The sequence below is a fragment of the Micropterus salmoides genome, unplaced genomic scaffold (genome assembly GCF_014851395.1).
Source record: "Micropterus salmoides isolate LMB-PRFRI ecotype aquatic unplaced genomic scaffold, ASM1485139v1 Ms_hic_scaffold_8, whole genome shotgun sequence".
NCBI lineage: Eukaryota > Metazoa > Chordata > Actinopteri > Centrarchiformes > Centrarchidae > Micropterus > Micropterus salmoides.
Window position 1 is genome coordinate 11,987,586 of NW_024044570.1, and position 21,940 is coordinate 12,009,525.

The window sequence follows — 21,940 nt, forward strand, 5'->3', positions numbered from 1 at the left end:
AAATATCTAATTGCAATTAGATATTTTGAAAATCATGATGCAAATTAAATTGAAACAATTTTGAAAAAAACTGCACAAAGGTGTTAAACGTCACTTCCTGTGTCCCCTTTGTGGCGCTCCAGAGCACTTGGCACTACGACTATAACTGAATATTGGCATGTAGATGTGTTCGGGGTAGGACTGTTATCAAGCACATACATTTTGGGATTGATTTGAGCATGTCCAGTGAAGTAGTGACAACTTCTCCTGTGTCACAGAGCGTGGAAGTTCGCCGTCCTTCCACCGATACGTTACAACAACTTTCTGTTTCATGGTGAATCATTGATTTCCACGAAAACTCCACGAAAACTCTCCAACTTTTAATCGTCAGTGGGTTGAGATTGCACAGCACAAATATCTGAAGTTGGTCAGACTAAATCCCTATGAGGAGTTTGTTTAAGTACGGAGTGTGTAAATCATGCAAAAATGACCATAAAATTCAAACTGGTGGACTTCCTGTTGGGTTTAGGACATCGCTCCGAGAGGCTTTTTGGTATGTCTGGAAATGTTACATGTGTCACAGAAATTTCATACATGTAGGTGAAATGTGTCGTGGGGGCTGCTTCGTCAAAGGTCACTTCCTGTTGCCAGCAGGTGGCGCTATTACTATGGGTACATGTGGTCAGGGTGGGACTCCTATTAAACGTGTAAAATTTGGTACAGATCTGGGGTCTCATTAATAAAAACTGTGCGTAGAAACCTCACTAAAAGTGTACGTGCGCCCAAAAGTCAAAAATGGCATACGCCAAAAAATATTCAGACTTATAAAACTGTGCGTACGCACACTTGTAAGCAAGTTCCCTTTATAAACCACAATCATCTTGAAATGTGGTGCATGTGAGGGAGCTCCGTGTCCGACCCTTCAAACGCCCATAGTTGCCTATAAATGATCAGGGAAACGCCCCTCATTAATATTAATACGTCCTGACTGCATGAAGAAAAGCAGTGTGACACTGACATTCCTTTTGGTGAAGCTGAAGCATGTTGTTTGGTGGGTAAAAAACGCACTTTCATGCAACGCTTGTGCACCGGAGGAAAGGGGGCACCGGAGCTCCACCCCTTTATAACCGATCTGTAGGAAAGGGCATCCCTCTTGAGTAGTGACGTCACTGACCGGAGGGGGACACACACATGCAAGACGGGATGACCCAGGTATTAATTCCCCTGTTTGAAAAGAGAGTAAAGCAAATGCATTCCACCTGTGTTTAAACATGTATTCAGGCTAGACAAACACTCCACTCAGTTAACGAGGCTGGCGATAAGTTAAAGGAAATAACATGTGACTTGTTGTAAATGACATAAAACAGTGTTATTTTTTCCATAATGTGTTTTTACAAGCAGCGCATCACATCCACACGCTGGCGCACAGCGTTTGGCTTGATAAGGAAACAAACATGTGATAACAACACATGAAACTGTGCTCTCGTATTTGCTCGACTGACGCATTGAAAACGGCATCAATTTAAATAAATATGTACAAATTTTGTACAGATGTGAGCATGTATATTATAAGTTATAACAACTTCCTGTTTCTTGGCAAATTTCTGATGCCACGGGCACGCTCGTGGGTGACTACTCACCATTTGTCCAACTTTTAATCTGCAATGGGTTTAGAATGCACAGCAAAAATTTGAAGTCGATCGGATTAATTCTCTAGGAGTTTGTTAAAATATAAAATGTAAATCACCAAAAATAACCATTAAATCCAAAATGCCCGAATTCCTGCTAGGTGTGGGGCATCGCTCCAAGAGGCTGTTTTGTACGTCTGAATATGATACATGTACCACAGAAATTTCATACACATAGGTGAAACTTTGGCCAGGGGATGTTCTGTAGGGGGCGCTACCGAGCCATTTTGCCACACCCATGTGCGAGACCCATAAAATATCATTTTTCGCCCCGGCTGAATTACGTGCAAATTTTGGTGAGTTTTTGACCAAAAATGAGATTACTTTGCAGAAAAATAATCCCTTCAATTCCAACAGCCACCTCGCATGTTTCATGCTCGGGTCCTAATAACAACATTATGGCTCTTTTGTTCAATACAAAATGCTTTACGTTAAGTAACAAATGAGGAATTGATTTAGATTTCATAGCACAAAAATGACCAAATGCAAATGGTTCAAAACTGAAACTCAGAGCTCATATTTACTAATAAAAGTTCGGCAAATAAGAATGTCTGCTTTCTTGTCCAAATAACGTTTAATAGAGCTACCAAGAAACACGGCAAAACACAGGGGAGAAAAACAGGAATTGTTGTTCCTAACCCAAAACTAATAGTTTAGTTAGCCTTGACTCACATTCTGCCCAAATTGTTTCAGTGTTTATATATGAGCTGCTCTTTTTTGTTGTACATGTGGTGCACAGAAATATTTCTCTCAGTCTATCTATCAAGCTACCTATCTGTCTGTACAAGGACACACAAAATTCCATGCAGTTACACACACACTCAGTCAGTTTACCTCAGCAGTGTTACAGATGAAGCACCTAGGATGGAGCAACTGCATGGGTGCTGCCAGCTTTGACTAGACAAACAGCTTGTTTCAATGCTCCTGACAACCCTGTGAGACAAACCCCTGCTTACAACCAACACACGCTGCGCTGCGATTGCCCTTGTCTTTCCTCTACAAGTCTCAAACACAAGGTGAATCCATTCCACCCTCTCTTTGCCTGGCACAGACGTTTTCTTCTCCCTCCTGCCTTCACTTCAATATGGAGTTTGTTCATAAATGACAAACTATCCTAAGGAGACAAGAGTGAGGCATCCCCAGACTAAGTCCATTAGAAGAAGTGTGGAAAATGCAACACAGTCAGTTGTATCAAGCAATAGTAAGAGCTGACTGCTGCAAGGCTATCAGGTTTTCTTGCTATGAAGTGTTACTTCTTTTTAAATATGTCTAACAAATGGTTTCTATGGTTAGACAGTTTGATCAGATTGCAAACAGTCCACTGGTGGGATTTGCATGGAACAAAACATCTTAAATGGAAAGTCCAAGGCCAACTTGTTATTAAATGTTTGAGGGAGCAAATTATGTCCAAAATGTTAAATTTAATTTGTCAAGTTATTCAAGTACATATTGTAGTTTAAAATGTGTGTAAATTGTTTGTTTTCACACATGATTATTGTCATGGTTGCCGAACACTTTGTATGAAAGAGACTGATTGTTTTATTCCGTTTCTTTGGACCTTCCTCCCTTCTTAGGAAACTGTCACTGAGTCCAATAATATTGTTTCCCTCATAGGGAAGGCTGGCTATAGAGTCGGTTATCTGATAGGAGGCTAGGAGATTCCGAATCTAAGTGTGCGTGCGTGTGCGTGCGTGTGTGTGCGTGTGCGTGCGTGCGTGCGTGTTGTCTGCTTGTCGTTGAGTCTGTTCCTGAACTCACTGAGCCAAACTGCCGCAGGAAGAATCTGTGCCCCCCATGTACTACAATATCCTGTTTGGACTCAAGCTGCTCTCCCTACTCCTACACACACACACACACACACACACACAATGCTAATACATACATACATTCAAGCCCCCAGCCAAAACCACACGGCTTTGTTTTTGTTGCTATTCTGCACACACTTTTGCAGCGCTTCTCTGAAGATCATGTAAGGCTACACTGTTTGGGGGTGTAAAGAGGCGAGTGTGTGTGTGTGTGTGTGTGTGTGTGTGTGTGTGTGTGTGTGTGAGTATGGGTTTGGTGTGGGTGGTGGAGTGGCAAAGTGTACAAGCATTTGGAACACTGAGAGGGAAGTAGAGTGCTTGGTTTAAGTATTTGAAGCAGTGTGTTTACACATGTACCATAATACCTTACATGTATAAACACACACACACACACAAACACACACACAAACACACACACAGTAATAAGACAACAAGAGGGCAGGAAATCATAGTGCTACATACAACCACCCAGCTATCCATTCACTTAAATACCCATCTATTCATCCAGCCAGTATATGTGTTATTCTGCATACAATCACAGCAAGAGAGGAGAGGGTTGAGTGAACAGTCCTGTGTGCACGGAGCTCTGCTTCCCGTAAGCGGCTGATAAAAATTGCAACAAAAAAAACAAAGGCAGGCTGGCCCGGAGGCAGATACCTCACTTCCCAACAGAGCGCAGTGCATTTCCTGAAACTGACAACTGCTAGGACTTGTACTGAGGCCAGGCCAAACGTGAAAGAGACAGAGAGAAGGAGGGAGAGAAAGAGAGAGAGAGTGCACAAGAGAAGAGAGAGAGCAGAAGAGAGAGAGCAGGAGAGAGAGAGTGGGTGACTTGACCTACAGTCAGGAAAAATGTTATAAATACTGGAGTGACACACCAAAATGGAGCTTGCAAATTTAGAGAAACACATAGCAGCGCATACATGCACATACACACACACACACTCTTTTGATCAGTCCTTTGCCCCAACCGAGACAGCTCTATATTCAAAGATATATGTGCCTGTTTAGAATCTTTATCACAAACCAAACTGTTATCAACTGTTTTGGAATTGGCACACCACAGCTATTGTTCGCAGCTAGACCAAAGCAGAAAGTCTGACGTAAAAAAACCTGAATACTGTTGGATAGCAATAAAAAAAAACACAGCTTTGATAGAGGAGGGAAAGTGTGTTTTGTCAATTATTTTCATGCATCTCTCCTTTTCTTTTTCTTTCTTGCTCCAGAATGGAAAAGTGGGATAAAAGCATAATGAGTTGCAGGCAGAGGAGCGGTTGACCAGGGTAGCAGCAGTGATGGTGGTGGTGGTGTTGATGGTCTCTAGTAATGGGCACACCCGACTGCAGACACCAAACTTCTTAAAACAACCAGACAAGGACATTTGAGCTCAATCCTACACTTACCATTTTCCTTCTTACTCTCTGATAATCCAGCTGAGACCGAATTATTAAATCTACACTAAATACTCAAAAACAACAACAACAAAAAAAAGGGTTCAGTGATTGCAGTTGCAAGTCAGTGAGGAGAAGTGAATGTAGTAGTGATGTTGCTACAGCGCAGCCTGCTGGTCAGAGAGAGGAATTTTTTCACTCTCCAAACTCAGCTCCCCTCCTCCACACACTGTAGTACTGCTGAAGTCTGGCTTTTTTACGCTACTGTGTTATTTCAACTTTTCAGTCCAACATAACCTCTTTATCACTAACAAAACAAGCATTAACAAAACCACCTGCATACAACAATATTAAACCATGTTAATCATGTTAGTTCGTAGTTTATAAAGAATTCATAAACACACCTGGTGTGCTTCAAAGTGTTGTTAGAAGACTAAACCTAGTGTTGAAATACTGTTGCCCTCCCTTCAGTTTTGTGATTTAATTGATTTAAGATGTACTATATTTCCACTGTTAAATTATTTGTCTCATCTTCAGGTACAAGGACCACTGTTTATGCTTACTTTTCATTATATAATGAGGGTTAAAAAACAATATATTTTTAAGTTGAAAAATGTGATTATTAGGGCTGTAGCTACCATTAAACCGGGCTTATGTTTTCTGGGATTTTTTATTTTTTTAGTGACCGGAGGTGTATTTTATATTTTACAATTAACACATTTTTACAAATATTCTCAGACTTAGCAGTTTTGAATCAGACTATTTTAGGAGCAACCAATAGTGAAAAGGGGATTCATTATTTCACAATCAGGCATTTATTCCTAACGACAATAAAACATGTGGAGAAAATCTGGGACACAATTGTCTATATGTGAATAATAAAACTCACAGAAAATGTAACCTGAAAAAAATATATATATTTTATTAAATTAATTAAAAAAATAAAGAACTTAAGTTTTCTGGTACATTATTATGTAAGTGTTATATCATTAATATATTACTAGTGTAAAGTACAAGCACTTGTAAAATCCCAGCTACAGCAGTTTTAACTGTACCCATATGTATATTTAAATGATGATTTTTCTTATTGATTTGTTCAGTGTAAATCGGCCTGTTTGATGTTTGTTCCACCCCCACCTTCTGCCTCAGTTTGTAATTGTAGATCACCCTGCCCTACTCTGACAAACCCCACCATATGGTATATACAGTGTAGATAGATAGATAGATAGATAGATAGATAGATAGATACAGTATATATATATATATATATATATATATATATATAGCCAATAATTATAACTCAATTCTTAAAAAATAAAAAATATCTAAGCTATTTAAAGTAATTTAATGTATTTTTACTACTTGTCAGAGCTTTAAATTGGGAGTGCCTAAAGCACTTTTTGATCCACAGACACCCTCTCTAACTTCCCTCCCAATGTCTCTGACAGGCTTTGAAAGAAAAAGATAAAACAGAGCCATAAAATTACAGTAGTAGGCTAGAAAATACTTTACAGCACATATACACTTGTAGTATAAAGGGACTGGCCTTTCAGCACTAGAACAGACTTATTTAGAGGGTTATTAGTTCCTGCCATGGCCCCTGGGGGGTCTTTCATTATGAACTGGGTTCTATATGGCTCCTATTAACAGCAGTGGAAAAAATACACTGGGGGAGAAGAAAGTAGAAAGAGTGTGTGTGTGTGTGTGTGTGTGTGTGAGTTTGTGGAGTGGAGGTGACAGATGCATGGCAAGGCTTACCTGTTCCCCTTCAATGATTTAAAGCTTTTCTTTCACACTACTGCTTTAAAACATCTGCCTCCAGAGGCATTTAAGGTCTTGACTGATAACCCGGAGACTACGTCTTTATCTCCAGCTACAGTGAATATACCGAGTAGAGCAGCAACAAAGGTAATTTTCTCTCTTCACTATAATCCTATACATTGCTTATCTTTTTCTTTGTACTGCCAAGATGTCATCTAGTCAGAAACCACAGTGTTTCTGTGGTTTGATTTCTCTAAGAAGCAAAGAGCGCACCAAATTCCACTGTATTCACTGTGGTGAAGCTGCAAATGTGAGGCTGTGAGTGGTGCCTATAAAACTCGTGCAAAGCCTGGTGATGGTAGTGCGATAGAGGCAGCACTCGGGTAACTGAATCTAGCCCCCTGTTGTCTTTCACAGTGGTCAAGAGTGATAAAGAAAACTTCTGAGGATGAGAGTTCAATTCAAAAGACAGAAACTTTCTTTCTGAGAAATCACATTCAAACAAACTCTGCTACTATACCGGGTAAAACCAGGAAATTCAAGCTACTGAAACTGTTTCTCATAAACTAATTCTGGTTTGTTGTCAGGAAACTTTGAATTGTTGCTTTTGTTTTAGTCATGCCATTCAGCAACAAGTATATGATCCGGGTTTCTGCAGTGTTTAAAAATTATAGTTGAAACTTTTTAAGACATTTTAAAAATCACACACAGAACGCAATTTAATACCCTTTTCACAGTCATATGGGCAAATCAGTAGGGGCAATAAGGTCTATGAGTATATGAATTTATTGGCATTTTTATCAAATTTTTTTCAGTATTTCCCAACTGTATATAATATTAATTCTAGTAATATAGATGGTGCAGTGGATAACACCCCTGCCTTTGGGGTGGGAGACCCAGGTTCGATTCCCATTTTGACACATCCACCAGTGTGTCTATGAGCAATACACTTAATCCCTAGTTGCTCCAGAGGTGTGCAACCTCTGACATATAGCAATTTTAAGTCGCTTTGAATAAAAGCGTCAGCTAAATTACTCATTATTATTAACGTGACAAGGATATTCAAAATATTTAAAAAAAGAAAATTCATGCATAGATTAACCAATTAAAAAATAACTCATTTAAGTTCATTTAAGTTTTTGCTTAAATGGACACCTCTGCTGTTACTAGCTGTTTGCAACATGTCAGATGACTGACACTCTGACACAAGAAAGGACTAACAAGCCTCCTGCACAACCACATCCATAAACAAAGTTATAACTAATGTTACGTCTATGGCTGACAAGAACTTTTAGTTTATTTGTTTTCAAGGGAACTTTTTAAGACTTTTCAAGAAATGCAGGTACCCTGAAGATGTATAAAGTGAATAGAAAGTGTTGAATATAAACCTGCAGTGAAGTTAGTCACAGTGTAGACCTTTCCTTAAAGAGAAGTTTCAATTTCACTTCAAAACTGGGTGTTAATTGCATATTCTAAAGCACCAAAATATCTTTTTATTAATATTATATAAATAACCCTCCTCTCACTATGTAAAATAATGGAAGGGATATTTTAGAACAATCACACGTCCAAAGAAAACACACCCAAAACCTCTCACCTCATAATGTGATCTGAGGCCATATCCTTGATGCGATGCCAGGCGGCCATTTTAGCCAATTCAGCCTCTGCTGACCCAGACCCAGCCTTAGTTCAGACACACATGGATGCAGACACAACGACACACACATATGTATGTATCATATTACACAAAGTGCGGGCCAGAGTGTTGTAGCTCCCCTTTAGTCAACCCATCTACTCTCCAGCAGGTAAACGCCCTGGCCAGTAGCATATCCCTGCTTCTGCATGTAAGAGGGAAGAAACCACAGGGCCCCACAGACGAGCTCCATCAACAGGCCCTCTATTCATCTCCAGGTCCGGAACACTGGGCTCTCTGACGAAGCTCCAGCACCTGGCTGCGGACGGACGCAACATCAGAGGGTGGGTGGTGGCAGCACTGGTCGCCACACCTGAATAAACCCCCCTGGCCCACATCAAATGGCACGGCTGGCCTATTTGAAAACCTGAGAGCACGAGAGTCGAGCAAAAAAGGCAACCAAGGGAGTTGTGGACGGCTATAGGATTGGCTGTACAAACAGGCCACTCAGGTGCTGCTGCAGACTGCTGTTTTCATTAATAGGAGTGAAGAAGAAACTGAGCCCTGCACAGGAGGAGGAGGAGGAGAACACTGAGAGAAGCACACACACAAAAGACGATACAGTGTATTTATACAGGTGCCTCCTAATACTGGAGCACGGAGTGAGACACACCTCTAAAAGACAGGGAAGCATCTATACCAAGTCTGTGAATCCTCCAAGTAAGGTCTGGGTTTGGCCTTACTTTGATTTCACTACAGACAGAGTAGGAGTTGCAAGGATTAGGGCTAGGACTACTGTGAAGTCTGTCAGCCATTCTAAATACACAATCACATACTAATCGTGGTTGACATGCTTTAAAACTTAGAGGTGTGAATACATTTGGGAAACAAGTGAAAACTCTCTATAAATGTATAGCACAATCACATTTCCTCTTCTTATTGGCATACTGTTCACAAAAACCTTCTCATCAATTAGCAATTAATTGAGTTATCTGGTTCCTTGCACGCTGAGTTGGTCAGTTCTTACAGCAGTACTGGGCTACCACAACCTGCTGTTTCAGTCAGGCATTTTCTTTTTCCTTTTATTTCAAATTATTAGTCATAATGGGTCTTTTCACAAAGTGAAACTATACTTATGATTTCAAGTTTTTACAGTGTGTTCTGTTGAGTTACTTTTTCCATGATACATCTTGTTATATTTGTTTTAAAATGTTAAACAATTTAAGTGTTACTTAGTTGTTACTTATAACTAATAATAACCACGACATTATCTGTTCCAGACCTAAAGGTCTTGACAATAATTTTTTTTTTCTTTCTCTTCATGTAATTCATGTGATATTGTTTTTAAACTACTTAGATTAGATTAAACTTTATTGTCATTATGCAGAGTACAGGTACAGAGCTAATGAAATGCAGTACTTACTTCCTCTTCAGTCATTACTGTAATTATGCAATAATTTAAGAAGAGGAAAAACATTTCCTAATCATCTGAAGTTTATCTTCAGTTTGTTTATGGCTGTGTTTGTGTGGAAATAAAACTTCCATTAATGGGGCCCTAATAATTTAATTTAGCATAATTTTGTTGGTTCATTTGTTTAATTGTATATTTAACCTCATTTTTATAATGCTGCAATCCATTAGGACAAACATTATTAAATAAAAACATTCCAAATAGCCGAACAAAGTGCTGCGTGGAAGAATTACATTTTGAAGGCAACTAACAAAACACTAATTGTCATTAATATTGTCCTATGAGTGTGTAATTGTTAACAGCACTCAGATCTAATCAAAACAAACACTGTTCCAGTGTATTTTTTTTATTATCTTGCCCCTAAACAAAGGACAGAGCGGCTATGACATCACAGAGCTACTCAGCAAGTCATGTTTTGAAAACAGCAATTTCCTGAATTAATTTTCCTTTTCCATTATCTTTTTTTTGTGGTGCATTTGTGGTGGTGAACAGACACTGATGGCAAAGACATAGCAATGCAACGCCTACAGGAAAGCAAAGGTAGATCCACCAGAATTTTTTGCAGATTTAAATGCACCCCTGAGGCCGCACATACAAACACATATACCATACACATGCAAAAACATACCTTAAATTTCTGCTCCAGACGTAAATCTTTCCACTGACTTTTTATTATTAGTCTTTCAGAGAGCATTGGGGTGACCAGACCTAGGTAAGTGGTCAGTCATGATTTTTGAACATATTCACAGGAATGCTCTACATTGTTAGAATAAATATAAGCTGCAGCTTATTTGGTTATTAAACAGAGCAACTGACTACGAGTCCAACAGTAAAATCAGCATGAACTGCTAAATTGCCAGCATCAAAAGCAACCCATCTTGTTTGAACTGAATTTGAATGCTACTAAGTCTTGCCTTGTCAATGGTTAAGTTAGTCATGCTAATTTATGATTGAACCCTGATCCACCACACCACACCAGGATACTTACTAAACCAGTATGTCGTGATAGGCTCACTTCAGTCAACCACTGTGTGCAATCTGGACAGATATAATAGAGCCAAAATGGCACTTATATAATTTCCAACCACTGCACCCAGACCAGTCAATAATCTGGATGCAGCAGTTAGATATCATGTTGGTGAGAGTGTCTTTTTATTTGGTCTGGACTGTTTATTTATGCAGTACTTGCTTGCTGAGTCTCTGGATTTTCCAAACTGTGGTGAAAGGCCATAAAGCAGGCCATTCCCCCAGTCACTGATGGTCTCTCACCATAAAACCCTCCCAGAACCACAAACACCACTGAGGGGGAGTAAAGACACTCACCCCTTGTAAGAGCAGCACGAGGGCCTTCATTAAGGCAAGATGGCCAGTGTCAAGACCGACTAAAGGCACTCTTTAATTAAGTACTTTATGAAAATGCCTTTTACTGCCTTGGGTGTGACGTATGTCATAAAAGATGGCTTGCTGACTCTCTTTTTGGCCCTGGTAGAAGAATTTGTTCCAGTGGCCAATGATCTCACGCTAAAATTTTCAACACACAGCATCATCTTTTCTCTGTAGTATACAGTGTGTGATTTAGATTACTGTGCCCTGATCTAATCGGAAACATGTTTTACATGTAATATTAAATTTTTTACTTTTTGACATGAACTTAAAAATCACATCTCTCATTTAATTAATATATAACACTCAAAATAAACCTGTTAACTTTTCTTGGCTATGCTGTGAAACTGGATATTCTCCATCTTGTGCATGTGCAAGTTAAGTCATACAAGAAAAGTCACTTGATGTCTGGAATGACATACGGTGTGCTAGTCTAAAAGTTTCAACTCTTGGTCATGCAGAAGTATTTCTACTTCTAAAGAATGTTTTCTGCAATAAATGTAATATATTCAGAAAACTGGAATAACCACAATTACCACATTATTGCATTGCTATAATGTTCTTCTGGCATTGTGAAATACATTGGTAATCATTTGGTAAGTTAGATTCTTGTACATTCAGAGGGCTGATTCAAAGGACAAATTTCTCTCCAAGCTAAATGAAAATGGATTTATCTTAGTATCGCAATCATTCTGTCTATCCAAAGTAGAAATAATATTTTATTTATAAAATTATAGCAACTACTCAACTAGACTACTATAACTACTCAATCAGAACCATTGACCTTAAGACCACACATTAAATATTGCAACCAATCGCATGACAGTGTTTACCAAACGCAAACAAAGCACAATGGGGGCAAAAAACCTCTGTGTTACAGTTTTGACAAGTTTTGACTAGAGGCCTGCACACTGCAGCCATCAAAACCCAACGCCCCCAACCAACCAATTGCCTGTTAGAACAAGCAATTTAATTTTTGAACTAACTATACTGCCAGCTTAACTGTAGCATTTATGCTGGTTGTATTTTGGAAAAGCGAAAGCAATTAAACTAATTCTAATACGTCCAAGCGAGTAAAGGTAGAGTGGAGGTCAACAACCACATAAAAAGCCCAGAGTCTGTAATGAGATTAACTACTGAATCCTTCCATGCACAGCTCTGCTGTCCAGAGAATATGAATCAGTGTGTTGCTGTTACTGCTGTTACTGCACTCTTTTTTTTGCTTTAGAAATTGGCAGAAAGTCAAGAAACTATGGCACAATTTGTTCTTTTCTTTCATAGTTTCTTTCACTATCTTTACATAAAGCAGCAGCAACCAGGCTGCTGTTCTTGCTGCAGGGCAGGCGGCCACGGATCTTACCCCATCCGTTTGTCTATGTGCGTGTGTGTGTGCATTTGTGTCTTGTGTGCCTAAAGTGGGGTCCTTGCCTAGTCTAGTTTGTCATTCTAATACTTGGCAGTAAACCCAAAAATATAAAGAGGGTTTATCGGATATTTTCATGTTAGATTCACTATTGAATCTTGCATAAAGCCCCATAAAATAAACTCTTGGTCAGCACATGTTTTGTAGAAGGGGGCATGCTGTTGGAGGAAACTTTTATCACAAACATATGTCAAAGTGACAATATTCAAGGTTTAAAAAGACTCCCGTGACAGAAACCATGAATGCATTTTAGATGTTACCACTTGACTAATTACCATATGTTTTAAATACCTCTTCGTGCCATCAGTATCGGAGTACAGTGTTAAAGACAGGCATACAGAGTCCACACAGACAAAAAATCAATTTGTTCAGAGAACTGCACAAAAGCACCAGTTGCTCAGCAGAGAGAGGCCCCTACTTGAAGAGGACAGGCCATGATGCATGTGTCTCTGCCTGCAGTCCCTCCTGTGGCGCTGCAGTGGGTTTTCATTGTTTATCTCTGGCTAGCTTGTAAGAGGGGAACTAATTAAGAGCTGCCTGCAGGTGACCCATGCAGGCTTTTACAGGTCTCAGAGAAGAGAAGGGGGAGGGCTGAGAACCTGGCCACACCCAGCAGGAGGATGGGGTAACAGAGAAAGGAACTAGGACAGTTCTTTTCTCTTTTGGGTATCTTTTGGGTACATGGACATGTAGGGAGATACTGCAGTTATATATAGAGAGGAAAAAAGGGTTTTACAGCAGAGAGCAGGCAGAGAGAGAGAGATAGGACGCAATCATTGCAATCAGCTAAACAAGTCCTTCCTCTGTTTGGGGCCTAAAAAGTGTACTTGGTAACACTTACCCAATCCCCATGAGGGTAAATGTCATCTGCTTTGGGGTGTCTTTAGGATTAGCAGCCCTGCTGGGTTTGTTATGATTTCATTCAACAGTTAATCAGTTAATCTCAGAAATCTACATCCTCAAAGTGTACTGCTGTACACACATACTGTATCATATCAAACAAAATCAAGCCTCATTTACACAGGGTCAAGTAAACAAATAGTGAAGGGATGTGTTTACAGTAAAAAGGGAAGAACTATGTTGTGGAACAAGTTCACTGTATATGCTTTTAGTTTTTTTCAATATGAGATACTTAAAAAAACAGCTGGTATTAAACAAACAATAATAGCAAAAATATATATATAGAGAGAGGGGGAAAGTGTGCTCGTGTGTTTGCGTTTGTGTAAAGTATGTGTGTGTATGTGTAAAAGAGCAAAATACATCATTGCGTGCGGACGATGCCCTGCACCACTTCCTCCTCAGAAGCCCAGAGATGTCACAGCCAGCTGTAGCGATGTTGACACACACAAACGCTCATTTTAGTGTAATTCTGCTTCCACAAAACCAAACAAACATGTTCCAGTCAATGCTGTCACAGAGAAATAAAAGTGATGTACCAAAATGTAGAATAAAGGCTTTTTGAACAAGCACCAAACTATAGTAAGGAAAGCGCCATGTCAAACCTACATTATGGCTGGAAGGTGTGGAGAAACTCCACTATCTTGATATAAAACAGCAGAAAACTGATACAGTATGTGTGCATGCCTCAGGCAGTATGGTTGATGTGGTAGCTGTCTGCAGAAATCCAGATAAGGATGCCAAATGCCAGTTCTGTCCTTGATGGCGTGACACCAGGGGCAAAACAAACCAGCTGTTATGGGAATGTGCCCAACGGCCCAAATCTGAGCTTGGCTGTTACAGCTTAGTTACCGGCACAGCGGCTCTGCAACTGATACAAATAGACACTGTAGCTGGATGACTTGCTCTCACACACTCAGGATTTTACACCCAGTGGTCCCACACGCAGATGCACACGCAAATCGTCAGGCACACACACACACACACACACATACACATAAAAAGGTAATTAAAACAAAAAACATTTACACCTATCCAGGCCATGAGATGCCGCATGCTGAATGTTCCTTGCCAGATGACATTTTAAAAAAGAATGTAATTTTCAAGAATTTCAAGATAATGTCATCTTTTTAAGGGACATTTATTATTCATTAACTGTCAGGAAATCTAAATAAAATATAAAACTGTATAGCTGACTGTAACAAAGGTTGTATTAACAATACTGATACTAGGAATGTCATGAACAAACAGGCCTCTTAAACAACAGGCTAAGGGCTCTTTTATAGCATATTGTACCAGCATGTTGCCTGCATACTGTAAGAGAGTAACGCCATCGTCTTTTAGAAGAACAAGGGCTGAATTACTAAATATGACATTTTCTTTGAATATTCTTTTAAAACAAGCTGACACCTGAACATGTTTCACAGAGTTTTCAATGCCACTTTAGGAGCACTTTGGGTTTCAATGTCGCCACTTCGACAGCTATCTGTATGGTAGCCGGTGTGGAGATTCAATCTATCCCCTTGCAGTTGTGCAACAGCTTCTCAAACCTTCATGGTTCACTCCCACATGTTTTGACCAGCAGATAAGATCAGGGTGGATGGAATGATAGAGAGGTGGAGAAAAAAGAGAAGAAGAATAGAGGGAGAGCCAGTGCAGTACCCTGTGGAATTCAAGTGCTGTGTGGAGAAAGCATTCTGGACCAATGCCACAAACAGGCAGGTCAAAAGACAGCAAGAGAGAGGAAATGTGCTGCTGCTCATGTCTCGTTTTACAATTTGTTTTGTTAATGTTTTTACTTGAACGAAAGTATTGGATTATCCTCAGTGCTGAACAGCATTTTATCATCATTTAGATATTTTGAACTAAAACTGAAATTCGTCCTACATGGTAATGAATCTGTACAAAAGGTGCACAAAAAGTTTTGTTTTCTAGAGGGGACAAAAATGAGAATCCAGAATAAATAAGGAAAGCCATGAATGACTGTAAATAAAAGGTTTTGATCAAAACAACATGTATGGGGAAACTAACTCTCTTTGACCCAAATTAATTCAAATATGGCCACTTCACACATTCTTTTTCATTAGGAATATACAGTATGTACATATACACACACACACTACAACCATATACTAATGACTAAATGCAATATAAATCCCACAGAACTGCAACATGCAGTTCAACATGTCACAAGACAGCACCCAAACTGCTTCTTGAGGCCTTCAGTGCACATGAGCTGTCAAAAGGTTTTGTAGCTCACTGTGGTGGATGTACACTACAGATTAACCACATCTATTATTAACAAAAGGGAGCAACCACATAGACACAACATCAACTACATTGCTGCCCCTGTGTAGCCCACAGTCTATTGAAACCTTTAACCTTCTGTATTTATTCCTATAAGATTTGGTATCACCTGTCTTCTCAGTATGTAATCTAATCTCTATGCAATGGCTCTTCATGACTCAGCCCCAGTGGGAAAGGCACCCTAGCAGTCTCCCACTACTGATATTAAGCCAAACAATAGTGTTGACATGCCCAAAGTCTTTCCAATTTGCTTCGATGTGAACACGTCTAGTAACTGTTGTTAGTGTTAACTGCTGAAAACACAATGTGGGAATCCTCGTCTGTTGATACTGCTGAAAACACAGGAGTGAGTAGAGAGCTGATGGGGAATAAATTGTTTTTGTAACAGTCATTAGCATGCTCTGCTACAGCACTCTAACACAGGAAGCCAATCTAATTACATTTTGACTTACATTAATGAAACTCATTTGAATGAGCATGTCAGCAGGAAGAAGAAACACCATCAAAACGCATTCGCAATTCACACAGGAACCAACAGCAGTAAATTATTAATCCTATGAGGGCATGTGGCGACAAGCCATCCGGTACCTTAACATGTCCAACAACATATTGAGAGGGATTTCTTTGACATTTCCCTCAAGACTAAAGTGATAATCCCCTTTATAACTCTCTGTACCTGATATGGCCCTGGCCTTCGAGAGTCTCTTTAACCCTCAAGAGAGTTCAACAAAACGTCATTTAGAGAGCAGCTAAAGGGTCTCTCTGGTCTGACAAAAGGCCTTTAGGTACTACAATGAGTGGGGAAATCAGTATTATATGTAGGCTATGAAAGAATGGAGGTCAGTGCAGGGTGATAGATCTGAGAGAGATGGGGGCTCCAGAGCAGAGCAGAGCAGAAGGGACATTTTCTGGGACTTACTGAGCTTTGTTAGTCACCACAGGCAGGGGAATGTCCTCACTCATGTAGTCAAGTTCATCGGTTAAGCTGTTGGCACGGGAGATGTCGATAGAGCTGTTGTTATCATGATTCCTCTTTACTGAAAAGAACAGAGATAACAGATATAGAATACTTCCAGTGCACTCATATTGTGCTGGTAAACTGTATACAAATTTAAATCTGCCCTAAATTATACTGAGGATGGGCTTTATTCTTAAGTTAATTAATTTTGATTCGAAAGAGAAAAATGTGATAACTGCAGTGCATTGCTCTGAAACTACAAGATACGTAATATGAGTTATATAATAATGCACATAGTTTGGCTTCTCTCAGGAACTATTCTACAGCAAAATAAGCCGAAAAGATCAGATATATTTAATTGTGTAACATAAAAGCAGAAACAAAGAAACAAAAAGATACCTGGAGAGCCAGGGCAGCTCAGAGTGAAAGACGACCAAGAATGGTGAGGAGGGCCTGATGCCATGCGAAAATAATGAAAATAGGACAAGAGAAAGAAAGGAGAAGAAGAAAAAAGAGAAGAAAGTTTCAACAAAAACTGCTTATATGAGTGACTTTATTTATTGCTCAACCATTTGGTATGCAACAGAAGTGCTATATCTCTGAATTAACATGGAGGTTTTCAAAAGGGCGAAACTACTATATATGAGAAGAAATTAAGTTCTGCTGGGAAAAAGTATTTGAGTTATAGATTCTTTTTAACAATTTATATGAGCTCCAGTTTAACAATGCAGCTGGCAACACAACTGCTAAGAACAACGTGTGTAGCGATCTCTTGACCTGCAGTCAGACTGTCAGCGTCTGAGTTTGACAGGTCTCTCCTCTAAACCACCAGGCTTCCATTGTGATAAAGAATGGAGGCAAATCTGTGTCCAAGGACAGAATGGCCATTCCAATTCAAGCAAAATCCATTTACCCTCTCTTGTACTCCATCATCAAGTTTGTTTAACATTGTCCAATCAGGAAGCGGCAGAGAGAGAGAGAGAGAGAGAGAGAGAGAGAGACAGGGAAGGAGAGAAAGCGAGAAAAAGAGAGAGAAGGGGGGTAACCAGAGCTAATAAGAGCCACGTTTAGCCTCAACTTCAGCTCACAGGAGGAGACGTGAACTGGCTTATTGGCTATGCAAACAAGATAAGGGTTTATTAACAACATGTAGTTTATCTGGCCCATCAGTGCAAATGTGTTTGGTTGGGAGAGTATGGGCCAAGGTCAGTAGTGGGAGAAAGAAAGAATAAATGCAGAGGAAAAAAAGGAAAGTTAGATGGTACAGAGAGAGAGAGATTCTCACAGACAGGGAGGTGAGTGGGGCCAGACAGATAAGTGGAGCGATAAGCCGGACACTGACCAAATCAAACAATGACCAGTTTATTTCTGACCACTGGAGCTCCACAATGGTCGCTTATCAACTCCTCCCTCCCTCCCTCTCTTTAGTGTCCCAGTCTAGGTCCCCACGATTCCGTAGGCCCCTGCCCATTCCTAGCCAGGCCAGCCTTGTTCCTCACCGTAGTGTTGGCAGGGCACCCAGTAAAGAAAACAGGCCAGGTCAACCCAGAACCAGCGTCTGAGACTCTCTGCTTGGCTCTGGTTTGGTCCAGTTGGGGACAAAGGCCCAGCCAGCCAGCAAGTCTAATTAAAATACTGTCTGAGCCACATTAAAGGCATGGTAGCTAATGATTAACACAGAGAAGTTTTAAATAGGAGAAAAAAGAGTACTTAACCAGTGGAAGGGGGGCTACTGCACTGATCACATATACACTACATATTCACCCTTTGTGTTTGTAGTTTTGACGAACAATAACAGGCAAGTAAAAGGGTGTACATTGTTTCACTCATGTGGATTAGCTGTGCATACAGCGTATGCCTTAAAATACAAGATTATGGAATGGAAACTTCAGAGAGGTACCATGAGACCAGAGTTCACTGTAATATTTGTTGACATCATCTTTATAACAAAATGCCATATTCCAATCCCTGGAATTTCCATTTAGTTCACCTCAGGTGTGATGGAGGAGTTAGAAAGACTCACCTTTTTGTCTGAACATTCTGTTGATTCCTGCGAAGAAAGGCGGAAATATTATTAATATGACTGTGAAATGGCTGCAAAGCTGAAATAAAACTAACTAACTAATGTACCAACAATCTGCAACACACCATTTTTGTTGCACAACAATTTCCTCCTTTATTGGATACAGATAAAGATTGCAAATTCTTTTTTTAAAGAATGCAGTAATTGTGGCACTTCACTTGAAAGTATTTACTGTATTTAAAGCAGTTATAATATAAAATTTTGCAATAACAATGCATCAACTGACAATGTGAAAGCGATGTGACTCTATGAGGGGTTGCCCGTAATGAGGAACCTGCAGAAATCTACATCATCTTAATCTACAGCTCCCCTGAGTTTTACAGAGCTTTATAGTGAGTTTCAGTTTATTGTTTATTTGTCCAGTCTGCAATGTTACTTCACTCTCACTGCTCTCAAAGTGTTTTTTTCACATTAACAGCTAAAGAGCCAAATATTTCCATCAGGAGTTGGTAGAGGAAAAAAGAGAGTGAATATTGGACTTACATTTGCCAGGTGGTGAACCCATACTGCTGCTACTGCTGCATGTATAAATACTACTACAACTATTTGCTAAGAAATTTACCATATTAACTTAAAAGGTGATGATATGTCAATGTTGTGTTCAGAACTTGTTTCGCTGCCCTCAAGTGACCAAAAAAAGTTATTGTATGTTTAAAGAGAAAGAAAAAATACTATACACAACTGTAAAAAGCATCCAAGAAAGTGTGGGAAAGGCGGGAAGCACATATGACATTGTGCAGCCATCCCTATTTTCTTTTAATACAACATAGTTGGTTTACAGTTGCACGAACAACCAAACTGCATTACCATGCAACTTATATTAGCTGACTCATAAAACCCAACAGCAAAATCTAAATTAAACCAGTTTGCTATTTAGAACATAAAACTTCATTAAACAATGTTAAAAAACATCTGCAACTCTAGATATTTTTATTTTTACAGAATCCAGCAGTTTAATACCAAGTTGAAACAGTGATGGTTAAAACAATAAATAAAGAGTAACAGCCCTGGGGTAGACAGTTGACATAGCAGATGCCCGTTTTATTGGTTGATCTGAAGCAGAAATCATACAGTCACATGCTGTTTCAACCCCACACATTATCATTAGTGACAGCAGGCGGCAGGCTTTGAATTCATTACACAGTTTTATGCCATCTACAGCATGGTCACTTCTTTTTCCCACTTATTTCCACATGCACTTAAGACACATGTTCTCCTTCATTATCTAAGATTCACCCAGTTAAGCAGGAAGCTAAAAAGCTATTCCCCTCATAAGTGGTTGTTCTTCTAGTGATGGTCTGCCTTTATGTCAAGTTTATGTCACTCCAGTTTCTTTTATGATTGCACGCTTTGACAGGAAAAACTCAAGTGCATTTATTAACTTGGAGTCTGGGTCAATTCATTTTGCAGGCTTGTCTTTTAACACAGGAAGTTAAACCACCACCCCTTTAACCAACCAGCCATCAATCATATATATTGTGTGTATAGATCTGCATTAAAAAAACACAAGTTTCCATTGTTATGTACGAGTTCTGGCAACAATTAGGAATGATGCTATAATTATCTGGATACAGAATGAGCTGAAATCAACATCATTTCAAGCTTTTTTCAGGCTGACGACAAGAAGAAAACACAACTTGGCTTTGGCATGACTGCAGCATTATTGGTAAACTTCAACCGGTATAACAAGAAATTCCCATTTGTAACCTTGACAAGCCCATATTTTAAACTTTTTTCCACTTAAGCCCAGTGTGAGTGTCTGTGGACAGCAAAGGGGACAAGTGAAGCAGTAAAGAGCTTGTAACCATGACCTCTAATCACCACTGAGACTGTAATGACTTCCATCTGGCCTACTGAAGACACCTGGCAGCCATCTTGGATCTAAGGGGATCAGGATAGGGCCTCTGTTTATTGTGTGAACTCCTCCCATAATGTGTAATGGTCCCCACTGTTTGTATAAACTGAGAGAACCAAATGTAATCTTTAGCAGAAGATTAGCTCCACATTCAAACAGGCTGTCTATTCTATAATTATTTTGTCCTTCAAGTTATAATATTTACCATGTTAACATTCTTAGTTTATTGTGTTTGCAGATTCAAATTTCCAAATTAGAAACAAAGAAACAGTAGAGTTGATGGGAATATAATTTGTTCTGCAGGTATTTGAACAAATGGAAATTTTGACCCAATTATGACACTAAATGAAAATTTAAGGGATCACCAAAGATATGGCAATGCACCATGAGGGGGACAAGAATGTCTGTACCATATTTAGTGGCATTAATTAAGTCATTTCACAAAATTAATGAATTCCAACCTCATGGTGGCGGTAGAGGAATCAGCAAAGTTATTCATCATCTATGGACCAGGGATGTCTTTACAAAATTCCATGGCAATCCATCAAACAATTGCTGAGACATCTCAGGTCGGACAAAAGAGGTAGACAAACAACGCGACAGGCCGGCATAGACTTCCCTGGGGCCTTGCCTCTAGCGTGGCTGAAAACACGAAACTTTATTTCTCACTCGTATATAGCACGCTTCAGAGAGGTTGGTCTATAAAGTATACATAATAATCAGTCTTTTGGTCGTTGCCAGATTTGCTCACAACGTGTCATATCTAACCAATAGCTCCACAAAGAATGAACCAATGAGATGAGTAAGTTATTACGATTTAGCATGTTCTCTTGCAATGGCAGAGTAACAGCAGTGAGCACCAAACAGAGTATAGAGAGAAAGTACTCCAAGTCTGAACACCATATTTAGCCACTGATTTCCACCAGATATAGGTGACAATGTAAAATGTTAGTTTTCTAGTTTAAAGCTTTGTGTGACTCTACTAGCCTAAATGTGATAAAATAATTATTAGGGGGGTATTTATACATATCTACAGTATTTATTTCACACATATCAAACTAAGGATGACAAAACACTGGCCAACACAAAAGTACAAGCTGACAGCAAATTTATCTACAGCAAGTGCCATTAAAAGTGCCATTCATCATTTGTGGCCATTTAATGCTCTGAATGCAAAACACATCTAACCTTTACTGAAATAATTGATTTTCAAGGCCTTTAAGGCATCATGATATGCATTTCACAGCACTCAACACACATTATTTCATCAAACAAAGTTCTATTATTTCATTACTGCAGTAATTCA

The 21,940-nt window shown here is 39.4% G+C and overlaps 1 protein-coding gene across 1 annotated transcript in view; it reads right to left on the reverse strand.

Annotated features, from left to right (window-relative positions):
- kcnq1.2 (potassium voltage-gated channel, KQT-like subfamily, member 1.2) overlaps window positions 1–21,940 on the reverse strand; it is a 212,833-nt gene that overhangs the window by 130,503 nt on the left and 60,390 nt on the right. The window contains exons 12-14 of the mRNA XM_038706981.1: window positions 18,720–18,746; window positions 17,096–17,149; window positions 16,658–16,775 (exon numbers count right to left, since the gene is read on the reverse strand). Of these exons, the coding sequence (XP_038562909.1) occupies window positions 16,658–16,775; window positions 17,096–17,149; window positions 18,720–18,746 (199 nt within the window). The remainder of the gene's footprint in view (window positions 1–16,657; window positions 16,776–17,095; window positions 17,150–18,719; window positions 18,747–21,940) is intronic.